The sequence below is a fragment of the Magnolia sinica genome, chromosome 5, assembly GCF_029962835.1.
Source record: "Magnolia sinica isolate HGM2019 chromosome 5, MsV1, whole genome shotgun sequence".
Lineage (NCBI taxonomy): Eukaryota > Viridiplantae > Streptophyta > Magnoliopsida > Magnoliales > Magnoliaceae > Magnolia > Magnolia sinica.
This window is the reverse complement of record NC_080577.1, coordinates 114,844,615-114,857,224: the sequence shown is the minus strand read 5'-3', so window position 1 is coordinate 114,857,224 and position 12,610 is coordinate 114,844,615. Positions and strand designations below refer to the sequence as shown.

At 39.3% G+C, this 12,610-nt stretch overlaps 1 protein-coding gene across 1 annotated transcript; it reads right to left on the bottom strand.

Annotated features, from left to right (window-relative positions):
• Positions 1 to 2,833: 2,833 nt before the first annotated feature.
• Positions 2,834 to 12,258, bottom strand: LOC131246850 (RPM1-interacting protein 4-like). The gene is made up of 4 exons (XM_058247290.1): positions 12,100 to 12,258; positions 5,725 to 6,300; positions 5,081 to 5,278; positions 2,834 to 3,129 (listed from the first exon to the last, which is right to left on the bottom strand). The coding sequence occupies exons 1-4, from the start codon at positions 12,103 to 12,105 to the stop codon at positions 3,097 to 3,099; spliced, it is 813 nt and encodes a 270-aa protein (XP_058103273.1). The 5' UTR covers positions 12,106 to 12,258; the 3' UTR covers positions 2,834 to 3,096.
• Positions 12,259 to 12,610: the final 352 nt, after the last annotated feature.

The window sequence follows — 12,610 nt, the reverse complement described above, 5'->3', positions numbered from 1 at the left end:
TGAAATGCGCAGAAATGACCGTGAAGTGAAGGGGCATGACCGTGAAATGCCCCGAAACGACCGTGAATCAACACAAAATAGGCGGGAATGACTGTGATATGAATGGAAATGACCATGAAGTGAGGTGATTGGACCGTGAAATGCGCCGAAATGACCGTGAAGTGAAGGGGCATGATCGTGAAATGCGTCAAAATGACCATGAATTAACACGGAATAGGCGGGAATGACCGTGCTATGCGTGGAAATGACCGTGAAGTGAAGCGATTGACCGTGAAATGCATGGAAATGACCGTGAAGTGAAGGGAAATGACCGTGAAGTGAAGGAATTGATCACGAAGTAAATGAAATGAATGAAGTTAACCGCGAACTGATTGAAATTGACCGCAAAGTGAATGAAATGGATTTTCGACCATAGATTTAATGGAATCTTGAAAAATAACCAGGTTGGTTGACTAAAGTAGCTTCTCCTACCCCAAAATCATATAGGGTACGTCAAGTAACTAATTTTGGTTTAGAAGATATTCTTGTTAAATGAATAAAGAAATAATTTAAAAAAAAAGAGAGAAATTTTTTTTATATGCTTATATATACATATTTATATAAATATGTATTAGAGAAAATTGTAGGTAGAATAAATTTATTCATGTAAAAAAATAAAAAAAATTTCATAAACGGGCACAGACTACGGTTATAATCCGTAGCTATTGGTCATGTCACGAATATTCTTCAACATGTATCGAAAATTGTAGGATTTTTGAGGCAGACTTGCTAGACAGTTCTGTACTTTTTTCAATTAATCAAAAGACCTTCGATACATATCAAAAGACATATCGAAAGACATGTCGAAAGACTTTCAATACATATAAAAGGATATATTGAAACGGCGGGGGCTACGGCTATGGCTACGGTTATAATCGGTAGCTATAGAAAACACCGTTTCCATAAGTTCCTGGCCTATTTATTTATTATTATTTTATATTTTACTGTTGTAATCTCCACTGCTTTTTGTGGGTCCTATTACGAGGTATGTGTTATATCCAAACCGTCCATATATTCCACGAACTCATATTAAGGCTTGAGATGAAAAATAAGACAGATCTAGCTGTCAAGTGGACCACACTGTAAAAGGCTGTGGAGGATTGAACGTCTACCATTGAAACCCTTTTAGGAGTCACGGAAGTTTTGGATTATTATGAAATTTGTTTTTCCTCTTCATCCAGGTCTTTGTGAGCTTATGAATAGATTGGATGGAAAATAAATGTTATGGTGGGCCCTACAAAATTTTTAACGGTGAAAATCAATTTTCCCGTTGCTCTTTGGGGTGTGGTCCAGTTGATCTTTGGATATGATTTTATTTTTTTTGGATAATGCTCCCAAATGATCTCGAAATATGGATGAACGTTGTGGATATAATAAATACGTAACTGTGGGCCCATGTAACTTTGATATCTTTTGTACCGTTCGTACAACTCGGAGTTCGAGTAGTGTCAGCGCTCGTCTTCCAGCGCCACCGATCCGCTTGAAGGAAAAAGTAGGGGGCATTTTCGACCTTTGACAAGTCATCCGTACAGCTGGGGCTTATTTTTACAAGGTAAAATAAGGTGGGCTTGGTCTCGTAAATGGGCCATAAATGGGTCGTACAGTCACAAATTTCTCTATAATAAAAAATTATATGTTAGGATAAGCCAGCCTAACACAACCTCTCTCCCAAACTCACCTTCTTCTCTCTCAATATTTTCCTCTTCTTCACATTATCATCGTCAAATCTTTCTGAACTTTGCAATGCTAATTTTCACCTTGAACTTTCAATAGCCCAAATGCCCCTTCATCATTAACAGTAGCAAATCCTTTTATTTTTCTTTTCTTCTTTTTCTTTTTGGTAGTTTGGATACTTCCAAGACGGTATGGTTTACAAGGTAAGACAAGACACTAAGGTTTACAAGGGAATCAACCCTATATCATGTCTGTGTCAGCTCAATAACAAGCCAGAGACAGTAGCAAATCCTTTACTACATCCCATTTTGGAATTCTACTTCTTTTTTGTAAGAATCCCAAAAATGCCACCCTCTTCGTGGATCATCGTTACTCAGCCAGTCTACAAATATCAACCAAGTTCAATTAAATGAAATGATGTTTATTATTAGAGAGCTTCGTTAAGCCCACATACCCATCATAGGTATTACCCACAAACAATATCCAAGCCGTCCGTCCATAACGAAGGTCTGACCCTTCAGAGACAGACTGATGGGTAAGAGAACTTTAGCCAAGTTTTTCTCATAAATTGTGACCCACCTGATGAGCAGACCCATCTGATTCTTGGGTGAGACCATCTATATAGTAGTATCCCTATGATGAACGGATTGGATCTTGTAACAATGTGGCCTGCACATAACCTGCCTTGTACATGCATGTCGGCTTTAAATGCTCATTATCATAAATTGAAATCTAGTCACTTGAGCAATCATCATATCTTGGCCATCAAAGAAAAAGGGCCACTGTGGTGCACTGGGAACAATGAGCAAAATTGCTACTCCCATAATTGGAAACCATTCAAGAGGTAGGCTAGACTGGATGGGCCATGGGCATAAAACCACTCCCTAACTGTGATCCTAACCATTCAATGGAGTTGAATGTAAATGATTGGTCATTTTTTTGCTCCTCGAATGGTTAGGATGGCGCATATAGAGCAGCATTCTTCCCAATGCCTATTCACAGCGGTGCATGCCCTGCCCAATCAAGAGAATTCAGCCCTGCCTAGGCGCACCATTCTCTCACTTAAAAAAAGAAAAGAGAAAGGGAAAGCAAAGCAAAAATCCAAGAATAATGGCCGATGTGCAGCAACACATTCAAATAGGATAACAAAAAATAAAATAAAAAGGAAAAAAGTCCTAGCTCCTTCTATCAAGACATGGAACACAAAATGAAAAAAAGGTGAAAAGGTATTACAAGTATACAGAGGAAAAATGCAAATAAAAGGTTTTCCGCACACCAGTAGAGAGAAAAGAATGCACTTCTAAAAGAGTTCCCTTTATCTTTATATATATATATATATATATATATATATATATATAGGGAGAGGCCTACACCCCACAGACATCATTTTCTGCTCATGGGAAAGCACCAACACATCTGAAAAAGAAAACACATGCGAAAAAATGAGTAAAATCTCAGAAGCTTGCAAATCAAAATAGCCAACAGACAGTAGGAAACAATACAAACAGCGAAATCCAGACTCTTGCCAGTGAACTTGTGCCAATCATAGTTCTAAAACACACCGAGTTGGCCCTGACTTGGGGAGACTTGTCAAGTTGACTCGCTAACTCGGTCAACTTGACATGATTCACCATGACCCGAGCCGGGTCACTCACCTTTTACCTTTAATAGAGTTGAAAATGGGCAGTGTGAGAATCAAAACCATGACCTCTGGGAATTAAGCACAGAGTCTCAACCAGTAAGCTAAGTGGTAGCTACTGCTTGATTTCTTTTTCTTTTAAGGGCCCGTTTGGTTGGCAGTCTCAAAATGATTTTTTTGGAAAAAAAAAAAGTAGTATCTGTAAAAATGATATTTTGTAGTTTCATTTTCTGAAAATTGATTTTATCTGGAAATGATGTTCGGTTGACACTCTTATTTTACTATTTATTCTAAATGGTGTTTGGTTGTTAGTACCCAAATAATCAACCAGGACTGTCCATTGACTCACCCACACCATGGATTTCAAATGGTTCCAAAGAAACATATATATATATATATATATATATATATATATATATATATATATATATATATATATATATATATATGATGACTCATTTACTCCAGCTGTATAATAAGTGGCTTTTCAAAGTGACGTAGAAAACAAATATGGTTAGTGGCACTTTCATTCTTATAAAGTGAAGATGATTTATGGATAAGATTGTGTGATGGGTGTGATATTTAATATATGTGGCATTCATAACATGGCCCACTAGACGAATGGTCCAGATTGTTATGTAAAGGGTTCATGTGTGCTGTGGAAAGATCTCTACCATATTCCCGTTTGTGGGCTCTATGTGATCTCCACTACTACCAGTGTAACAGTGCTATTTGGCTGTGCATCACCACAACCCAAACAGAAGCGCTCAACATGACACGCACAATCTCGACCATCCAAATTCACAAGCCTGCTCAAGGTCCAAAAGTCTCAATGTCACTGAAACCAAGGATGAGAGGACGAAAGATTGCGAGAGAGTAGAAATCTTAAAACTATTGATCTTGGATGGGCCATAGCTCTGAAAACTATGGTTAGTGGACAATCCTGAACACTGTTATGACATTAGCCAATTGATGGCAGATCTGTGTTCATCTCTGGCCCATGTGGGGTTAGCAAAGCTCGGATCTAGAGGGAGACTGAGAGAGGGAGAGACGAGATCCTCGAGAGAATTCTGAAAGGGAAAGAGAGTTGTAAAAGAAGGGTAAAATCTTTATTTTCGGAAGTTGTGGGTGCGGCAATGGGCAGAAAAAAAAAATGTGTGTTTTAGATGGCAACCGAATAGTCCCTAATACTTATACAACGTAACCATTTTATATTATTACTTTAAAAAAAAATTATAATTATCGATTTGAGTTGGGTTGACACCTTTCAAAATAAAAATTAAAAAGACGGAGGAAAAAAAAAAAAGAAAAGAAGAAGAAGAGTCAGGTCAAGTCTTCAAGTCAAGCCTATCCAGATGAACATCAAGTCAAGTCGAGTTTTCGGGTTTTTAAACTATGGTGGCGAGTGCCAACACATGAGAAATCTGAGCTGCTGTTCATTAGGCAGGGCCCCAAATGTGCATGTAACATGGCCGAAAAGTGAGAGGCTGGCCCATTAAGCTGTTGGGTTACACATATGTTGAAGGTGGACTGCTGTACACATGCTAGCCACCTTAACCACTGATCAGACTGACTTTTGGGCCAGGGCATCTCCATAGTGGGGCCAGCTAGAGGAGCAGCTTGCACCACGTTGGTGTTTTTGAGCCATGAGTGAAGTGGCAAATGCACTTGAGTTGGTACCCTTTGAAGCTGCTAAACAATATTAACAGAAGGGAGAGGCAAACCCACCGTTGTTTCAGAATTGCGAGCATTATCTTGCCTGTGATTATTATTGTATGATGACTCAGTTGGCATGACAGGAACCTTTGCTGCGCCTATCTGCTTCTCCTCCCTCACTTTGTTAAAGATGTGAGTGTAACCATCCGCCGATGAAGGGTTGGTCTCATCCCAATCACCAAATTTTGGTACCGCCGCACCTTTCTCGGGCTGCAATGTCAAAAACAACACCATAATCTCTATCCAAACAAAGTTATAATATGAGGGGCATCATATGATGCCTGATTGAAAGAAACGGTACATTGTATTCAGCCCAGTGAAGGTAACAGTAGGACCCACTTTCGGTAATCTAAGCCATTCATCTAATTGCCCCTGTCACAGGGTGGCTGTGCCCCAAATACCACCTTGGATGATCCTGACAAACCAATAGGTAGTTTACAAATGAACAGATTACAAATAATGGTCCACACTTAATGTGGGGCCCAGTTGGATGGTTTGGATCATCTGATGGGTTGGATTTGTGGGCATCTCCAATTTGTTGGGCTGAGCAAATAGCTCGATTAAACGCCACACGTTCCCCCGCAGATTTATATGCATGTAACATGTATACATGCGCATTGAAGAAGAGTGCTAAATAAATTGAGAAAAATGCATACAGTTTCATCGCCTCGAGCAGCATTTCTCAGTCTGGATCTTCCCGGGGTGTTTGGAGCTAACCCTTGGCTGCCTTCGGATGCCCCCTTCCTTTCCCATGACGGAGACGATACCCCACCTTTGCTTGCGACCTTCGCCTGATAAGTCGGGTGAAGGGGTGAGTGCTCGATGCTGCGGTCTGATCCACCACTTATTCTATTACCCTTCTTGGGGTCGCTGGAATTTACTCCACGGTCTCCATGTCGTAGATGAGACGAGTCACTGCTGCCTCTCCGGGCTCCTGGGTCATGACGAGCAGCTGGGGAGTCGGTCTGTCGCCTGAGCTCAGCATCTTCCTTGCTTGATCGCCTCTCGTGCTTTGGCTTTGACGCCTCTGGTGGTGGGACCCCAGGATCAGATGCAGCTCTGAGCGGCACTGGGGTTGCATCATCGGTAAATGCATCTGGGTTCTCTTGAGGATCATTTGGATTAATCAACTTCCCTCCGGTTTTTCCCTTCCGGGCCTTGTCAAAGTAGGCAGTGTAAGGGACATTCTCTTCACTTTCCCAGTTGCCAAATTTAGGTACATGGGATCGTTGCTGCAGGAAAACCAAAATGAGTTTTGTAACTTCAATAGAGCACTAGTAAAGTGTTAGATAATATTTTCTAATTTCAAGAAAAGAAATTCAGAATTTCCATTTTGATGGTATGGGAGAGTGCTACTACAAACTGCTCGTTTTCAGTGATCGAACTCTTCCGACCAATGGATGCCACATCTCAAGCAACAAATCACCATGGTTAAATGTTTATGCAGAGTTTGTTATGCACACACATACCTCTCTGCACTCACCCAGAACACAGACAAACATCACAACCCGGCATGTATGTGGGATGTCTCAGCCATGCACTAAGATAGCCCCACCGTGTATAATTGGCCCACTTCAAAAGCCATGATATCAAGTCAAGGTCTGACTAAAACCAATCCCTCTATTATATAAACCCCCTACCAGTGCTAAATAAACTTGTCTATAGTTCTCTTTGCTTGCACCCAAACAGTCTATCCAGTGGTAAATAAACGTGTATAACTGGCCCACTTCAAAAGCCATGACAAGACAGTCTATCCAGAATACAACTTTGCTTGCACCCAAACAGCCCACTCCTATAGGTACCAAGCCTCACTCCGTTCTTCCCTTCAGATCCACCCACAAGTTTTGCCAAATCTTCTTGGCCCTCTTAACAAACTGCGACAAAAGTCTAGGAGAATGATCTTGCATATGAGTTACAACTTACAAGGTCCTAATGCATCTGGACATGCAGTGTCCTGATGATCCGGTCTGCACAATTCAGTGATCCAGACTGTTGACCTGATGGACCCAGCCATGGATGGGGGATGCCGTAACATTTTCCAAGGATTAAAGATCCCGAATCATCAATTAGTAGCTTGCAAATAGATGGCTAAGAAACAATATATATCTTGGAAAAAAATAAAGATTGGATGACTAGGTCTTCATACCTTGGGCACAGTGGGTCCCTTTTCACTGCTGAATGTGGATCCTTGCCCTACCTTCTTTCCTAACCTTCTATTTGCTAGCCCACAATTGAAGGGTTATGATTTTCCTCTCAGGGATATTTTTCATGCATAGGCCATTGTCAGTGCAACCAATCATATCAATGTTTTGGATCAATGAAACATGGGTTACACTAGCGCAAACAGAAAACCCAAGAGAACTGTAGATATTTTTGGGCCGAGCATTCCTCAAAAAGAAGAGGTGAAAAAGGGTCCCTACCTATTTCCCCAAAGGGAAGGAAAAAGGAACTTCAAAGATGGCATGCTTCTGTAAAGCTGCAAAGACATGTCAGACCTGTAAAGTGTGATCTCTTTTTCTTTAAAATTTTATTTTAACATCAATTTGATGTCATTCGCACCTTGAACCAACCAATATCTATTAGTGGGATTATCCGCGGACATGGCCTAGAAAGTTCATGAGAGAGAGAAAAAGGATAGCAACAGTATAGATCACATTGTCATTTGTCTAACAGTAAATTTAGAGTCGTTCAAGCAATGCGAAATCTTCGAAAGGAGTGGCAAAAAAGGAGAAGGAAAACTTTCAAACATATAAGCACTCAAATGTTCCATGAGAAATAAAATCCAAAGAATTATAACCACTGCATCAGAATATTTAACCCACTATACAGCAATTAGAGCTGTCAACGAGCCAGACCTGGGGTTGGCTTCGACCCGGACTTTGAACTGCTCGGGCTGGGCCTGCCTGGCCGGGCCTATTCAAAATTTTGATTCACTTGGCTAGGACCCAGTCTGTTGACAGCCCCTAACAGCGATTCACCACACACCACATTCCAAGAGAATCTATGAAAGACCATGATTAGTCTTGCTCGCATAGGAGAAGTAAACTTTTGACGGTTTCGAATATGAAGTATGGATACATGAAATGGTTAGCAGTTAGAACCTATTGAAAAGAATTAAGAAATGGGATTTTCATGTCTTCCCAGAAAGAACTCACAAGGACAGTTTCAGAAGCAACAAACTAAACAGGCCTGGCGCTATCCCGTAGAAACATTTGTTACAGAGCCATGAAACTAAAAGCTTATGTTGAGGACGAAGAGAGAGAGAGAGGGAGGGAGAACACATATTCATTCACAAGCTAAGAATACAAAGTTTTCTTTTTTCCTTTTTTTTAACGAGACAATGTTTCCTGGGAGACAACATTTCTAACAAATTGTGGGAATGGAAAAGTTGTTTCTTGAAAAACTTTACTCCTAATTTATTGTTTGGCAAAATGGAATTTTTCATGGAAATTTTACTTGAGGATGGGGCGCTTGAACAGGTGGCACATTGACATTGACACACGTGGTACTTGAAGATGGGTGGTGGCAGATAATGTGCGGCCCTTTAATATTGATGGTGGCGAATGTTGCACACGTGTGACATTGGCACATGTGGCTAGCGTGCAGGGCACTTAGTAGAGAGATGGGTCGTTTCCTGTCCTTCTCCTCAATTTCTTGGTAATTACATTCCTTACTCATGGGCAAAGAAATTCAAAAAAAATAAATAATAATAAAATATGAGCGTTCTCCAAGAAAAGGGAGGAAGATGGAGATGGCATTTCCAGGAAATTTACGCCAACAACCAAAAAAGGAAGAAATGGAAATAGTGTTTGAGCAGTCTACGTTTCAGCAAATCCAAACAGAGCTGACTCCCCTCAATGAGAAATCAACTAACACGAATATGAAGAATTCCAAACAACAAAGAAACCCAGGTGTATGGAAATTACAGAAGCTTGATGATCGTCAAAGAACCAAAAACCAAAATAAAAAAGAAAACTATAGTTCATTGCACACCAAACAAACTTAAAAACGCCTGAATGCCATAAAACACCATAAAAGCATGTTCTTACAATCTAGAAACAGAAACCACGGATCCTAATACTCATCAATTTTCTCAACCCAGCAAGGAAAAGCAAGCTAATAATATGAACCAACAAAACACATCTTGGCATTCCAAACCCAAACAGTAAATCAGGATTAAAAATCCCAAAACAAAGGGCCAAAAGTTCCTGGAGAACTTCAACTTTCAACAGTAAAATATCGTAAAACCAAATTAACTGCCACTGTTCTCAACCTAAGGGGCTGTTTGGATGCACGCAAAGCATGTACTAGCCATACTATCCTGCATTGACAGCATGTATGCAGTTTGTCAAGCACCCATTTGCACACAAAAAGAGGAAACTGAGGACAACATGTACAGCCAATATGATTATCATTAAAAGGATCATCTATCCTTGCTCAAAGGCTTGCATAGACCTTACATGCTAAAAGTCTTGTATGGTGCATACAGGAACATAATGTTCCATGAACCAAAGTTCTACATGTACTACCATCCTTGTTTATGCACCCACATGTGCCGCCACCAATCTTAAAGCACCTCACATGTGCCGACAATTAGTGTGCACTTGTGAAATAATCCTTTGTGTGTTGCCAACCATCTTAAATTCCCCACATATTCCACAACTTCCATGTCCCAAGTGATTGACAAACAGGGTACAATACTGGTAGTGGTAGTCCTGCATAGCATGTGCAATGTGCAGGACAGCATTTTTGATACACGACTTTGCGTGCATCCAAACAGCCCCAATATGATCAACAGAAAACAAACACCATACACACAAACCAAGCTTTAAAAAATCCAACCCAGATGTTCAAAACTTCAATATTCACAGTTTTTCTCATTCCAACATCAAAAGGCAACCAAAACAACCCCAAAGGAGAAAATTCTGACTCCAAAACATCATTCCTTACAGAAATTTCAAAAAGATAACTCTATAGAACTCCGATACAAATTCATATACCAATCTTCTCATTTTATTATCTCCTCCAAACATCAAAACTCCAATTGCATAATTGTGCAAAGCAACCAATCTTCTCAAATTTCAGCACTCCAACAAACCGGAAAAGACCCCAGAAACATGTCATCAAGATTACTTCCCTCAATGAATGAAGAGATGAGGATTATAAATTAATAAACTGTTTTTAAACTACTAAATAAATAAAAGATATATTTTAAACACACCACATCAAAAACCTGTTGAGAGCACATTCTGATGCTATGGAATTTTGATACAAAACAGTCAAAATCATAAATTTCAATATAGTCCCCATGTGATACCAATATTTGAAATCATACCTCCCAAAGAATTTATCATGATACATTCTAGATATGATGTGTTACAATCCAAACATATATTTTGAACAACATACCAAAAATCAAAAGGAAAAAAAAAAAAAAGAAGAAGCCCAAAACACTTGATCTTCAGGGTTTTCCTCATTTTAAACATAAAATAGAGTAAAAAGAAACCCAAGGAAGACAGCTCCAAAAACATCGTTCCTCACAAATGCTAGGAAAAAAGGGGAAAAAACCTACAAAAGTCCAACTCAAATGCTTGAAATCCTCTCATCGCCAAAATTTTCACATTTCAACATAAATCAAACCTGAAAGAACCTTATTACCAGAATTAGTAAAAGCAACTCTACAAAATCCAACCTTACGCACAAACTTGCTACAAAACTCAACCCAACTGCCTAAAAACGCCTCTAAAAAGAAAAGGCCAGTAGATCCAAATGCTTCATTCCCTACTAAAATTTCGAAACAAAACCTCCAAAAATTCAATCTCTCCAGCAAAACCCAGCAACTAAACTCCATTGAATGCCCATCAGTCTCATCGATAGAAAATAAAGAACTGTCTAAACCCAGCAACAAATCCAGCCCAAGTGCCCAATGGGCAAGAAAACACGATTCCAAAAATATCATTCCTTGCCAAAACTAAGAGAAGAAAATTCTAGAATATACAGAAACATCATTCCTTAGCAGAATTGTCTAAAAAATCCAACTAAGAAAAAAAAAATGCCAATCTTCTCAAATTACAGGTTAAACCATTCATTGCCAAAAGCTCCAACCCCTCATTAAAAAAAATAATAATAATAACAATAAAATCCAATCCATTTGCAGTTCAAATTAATTGAATTAAGAAGAAAAAAAAAAGCGTATCCCGAAACATTATTTCCTACCAAAACTAGAGAAAGAATCTCTAAAAATCCAACCTTTCACACAAAACACACAAACAAAACCCCCAGGTGCCCAAAACACCCCTAATTTTCTTAAATTGAATAAATATCCAAATAACCCAAATCCAAAAACACCATATCCTACCAAAACCAGAGGTAATCCGTCTCAATGCCTCCCAGAAAACCCAACCAAATCCCCAAAAGACACATATTTTCTAAATCTGTTGCATTCCAAGAAAACCCAACTCCAAAATAATCATTCCTTGCCAAAAACAGAATAAAAACTACAAAAATTTCCCAATAAAGCCCAACCCAAATGCCCAAAAAACCCTTTCTTTCTTCAAACTTATTAAATCCAAGAAAAAGAAAATTCCAGAAGAAGGGAAAAAAAACCCACCCACCCACCCCTAATTTCTCAAATTTATTGAATTCCAAGAAAACGCACATCCAAAAACACAATTCCAAACCAAAAATAGAACTAAAAGCACTACAATTTCTCTAGAAAACCATATCTGCACCCAAAAGAAAAAAGCCAACAAAACCAAAATGCCAAAAATCCCATTTTTCTGAAATTTAATGAATTCCAATAAAACTCAAATCCCAAAACACAATTCCTACCCCAAAAAAAAAAAGAAAAAAAAGAAGAAGAATAAGAAGAAAGAAAAAAAAAAAGAACTCTAAAAATTCCTACTCTGCATCGAAACCCACCAAGAGAAACCAACCCAAATTCCGAAAAACCCCATGCAATTCATCGAAATTCCACAAATTCAAAAGCACCATTCCTTGCCGAAAATACAAGTAGAAAAAGCAGAACTCACCGCCATTTCGATGCACCGATCTCCGGAAAAGAGAAAACTGGAGGGACCTCTCCTAATCCAGCAAAAGATTCAGTACATGAAAGATCAGAGCTCGTTTTGGACAGAGAGAGAGGAATCCATTGACCGGAGCCACCGGTACGTTTGACTTCTCGAAGTCCTGTCTACTTATCGTATGTCGTACTCATGTACGTATTCTAAGCCAGTTGGCGTATGTCATTCTCCCAGTCATTAGATTCGACTTAAAATGACGTAAAACCAAATTTGTATTTGTACATGCTTCAGTGATCTAAGCCGTTGATATATGATCAGACCTGCAATCGACATTTGGATATAAGTAGATTTGGGACTCGGATTCGGCAGTGACCCCTCCATTACTGGTCATTCGAGGCAAAAAGCTACTTAGACCCACCATTATATATATGTTTTATCCACACCGTCCATTCTCTGTATCATTTTATGGCATGAGCTCAAAACCGTGGCCCATTCAAATCCCCATAGACCACACCATAAG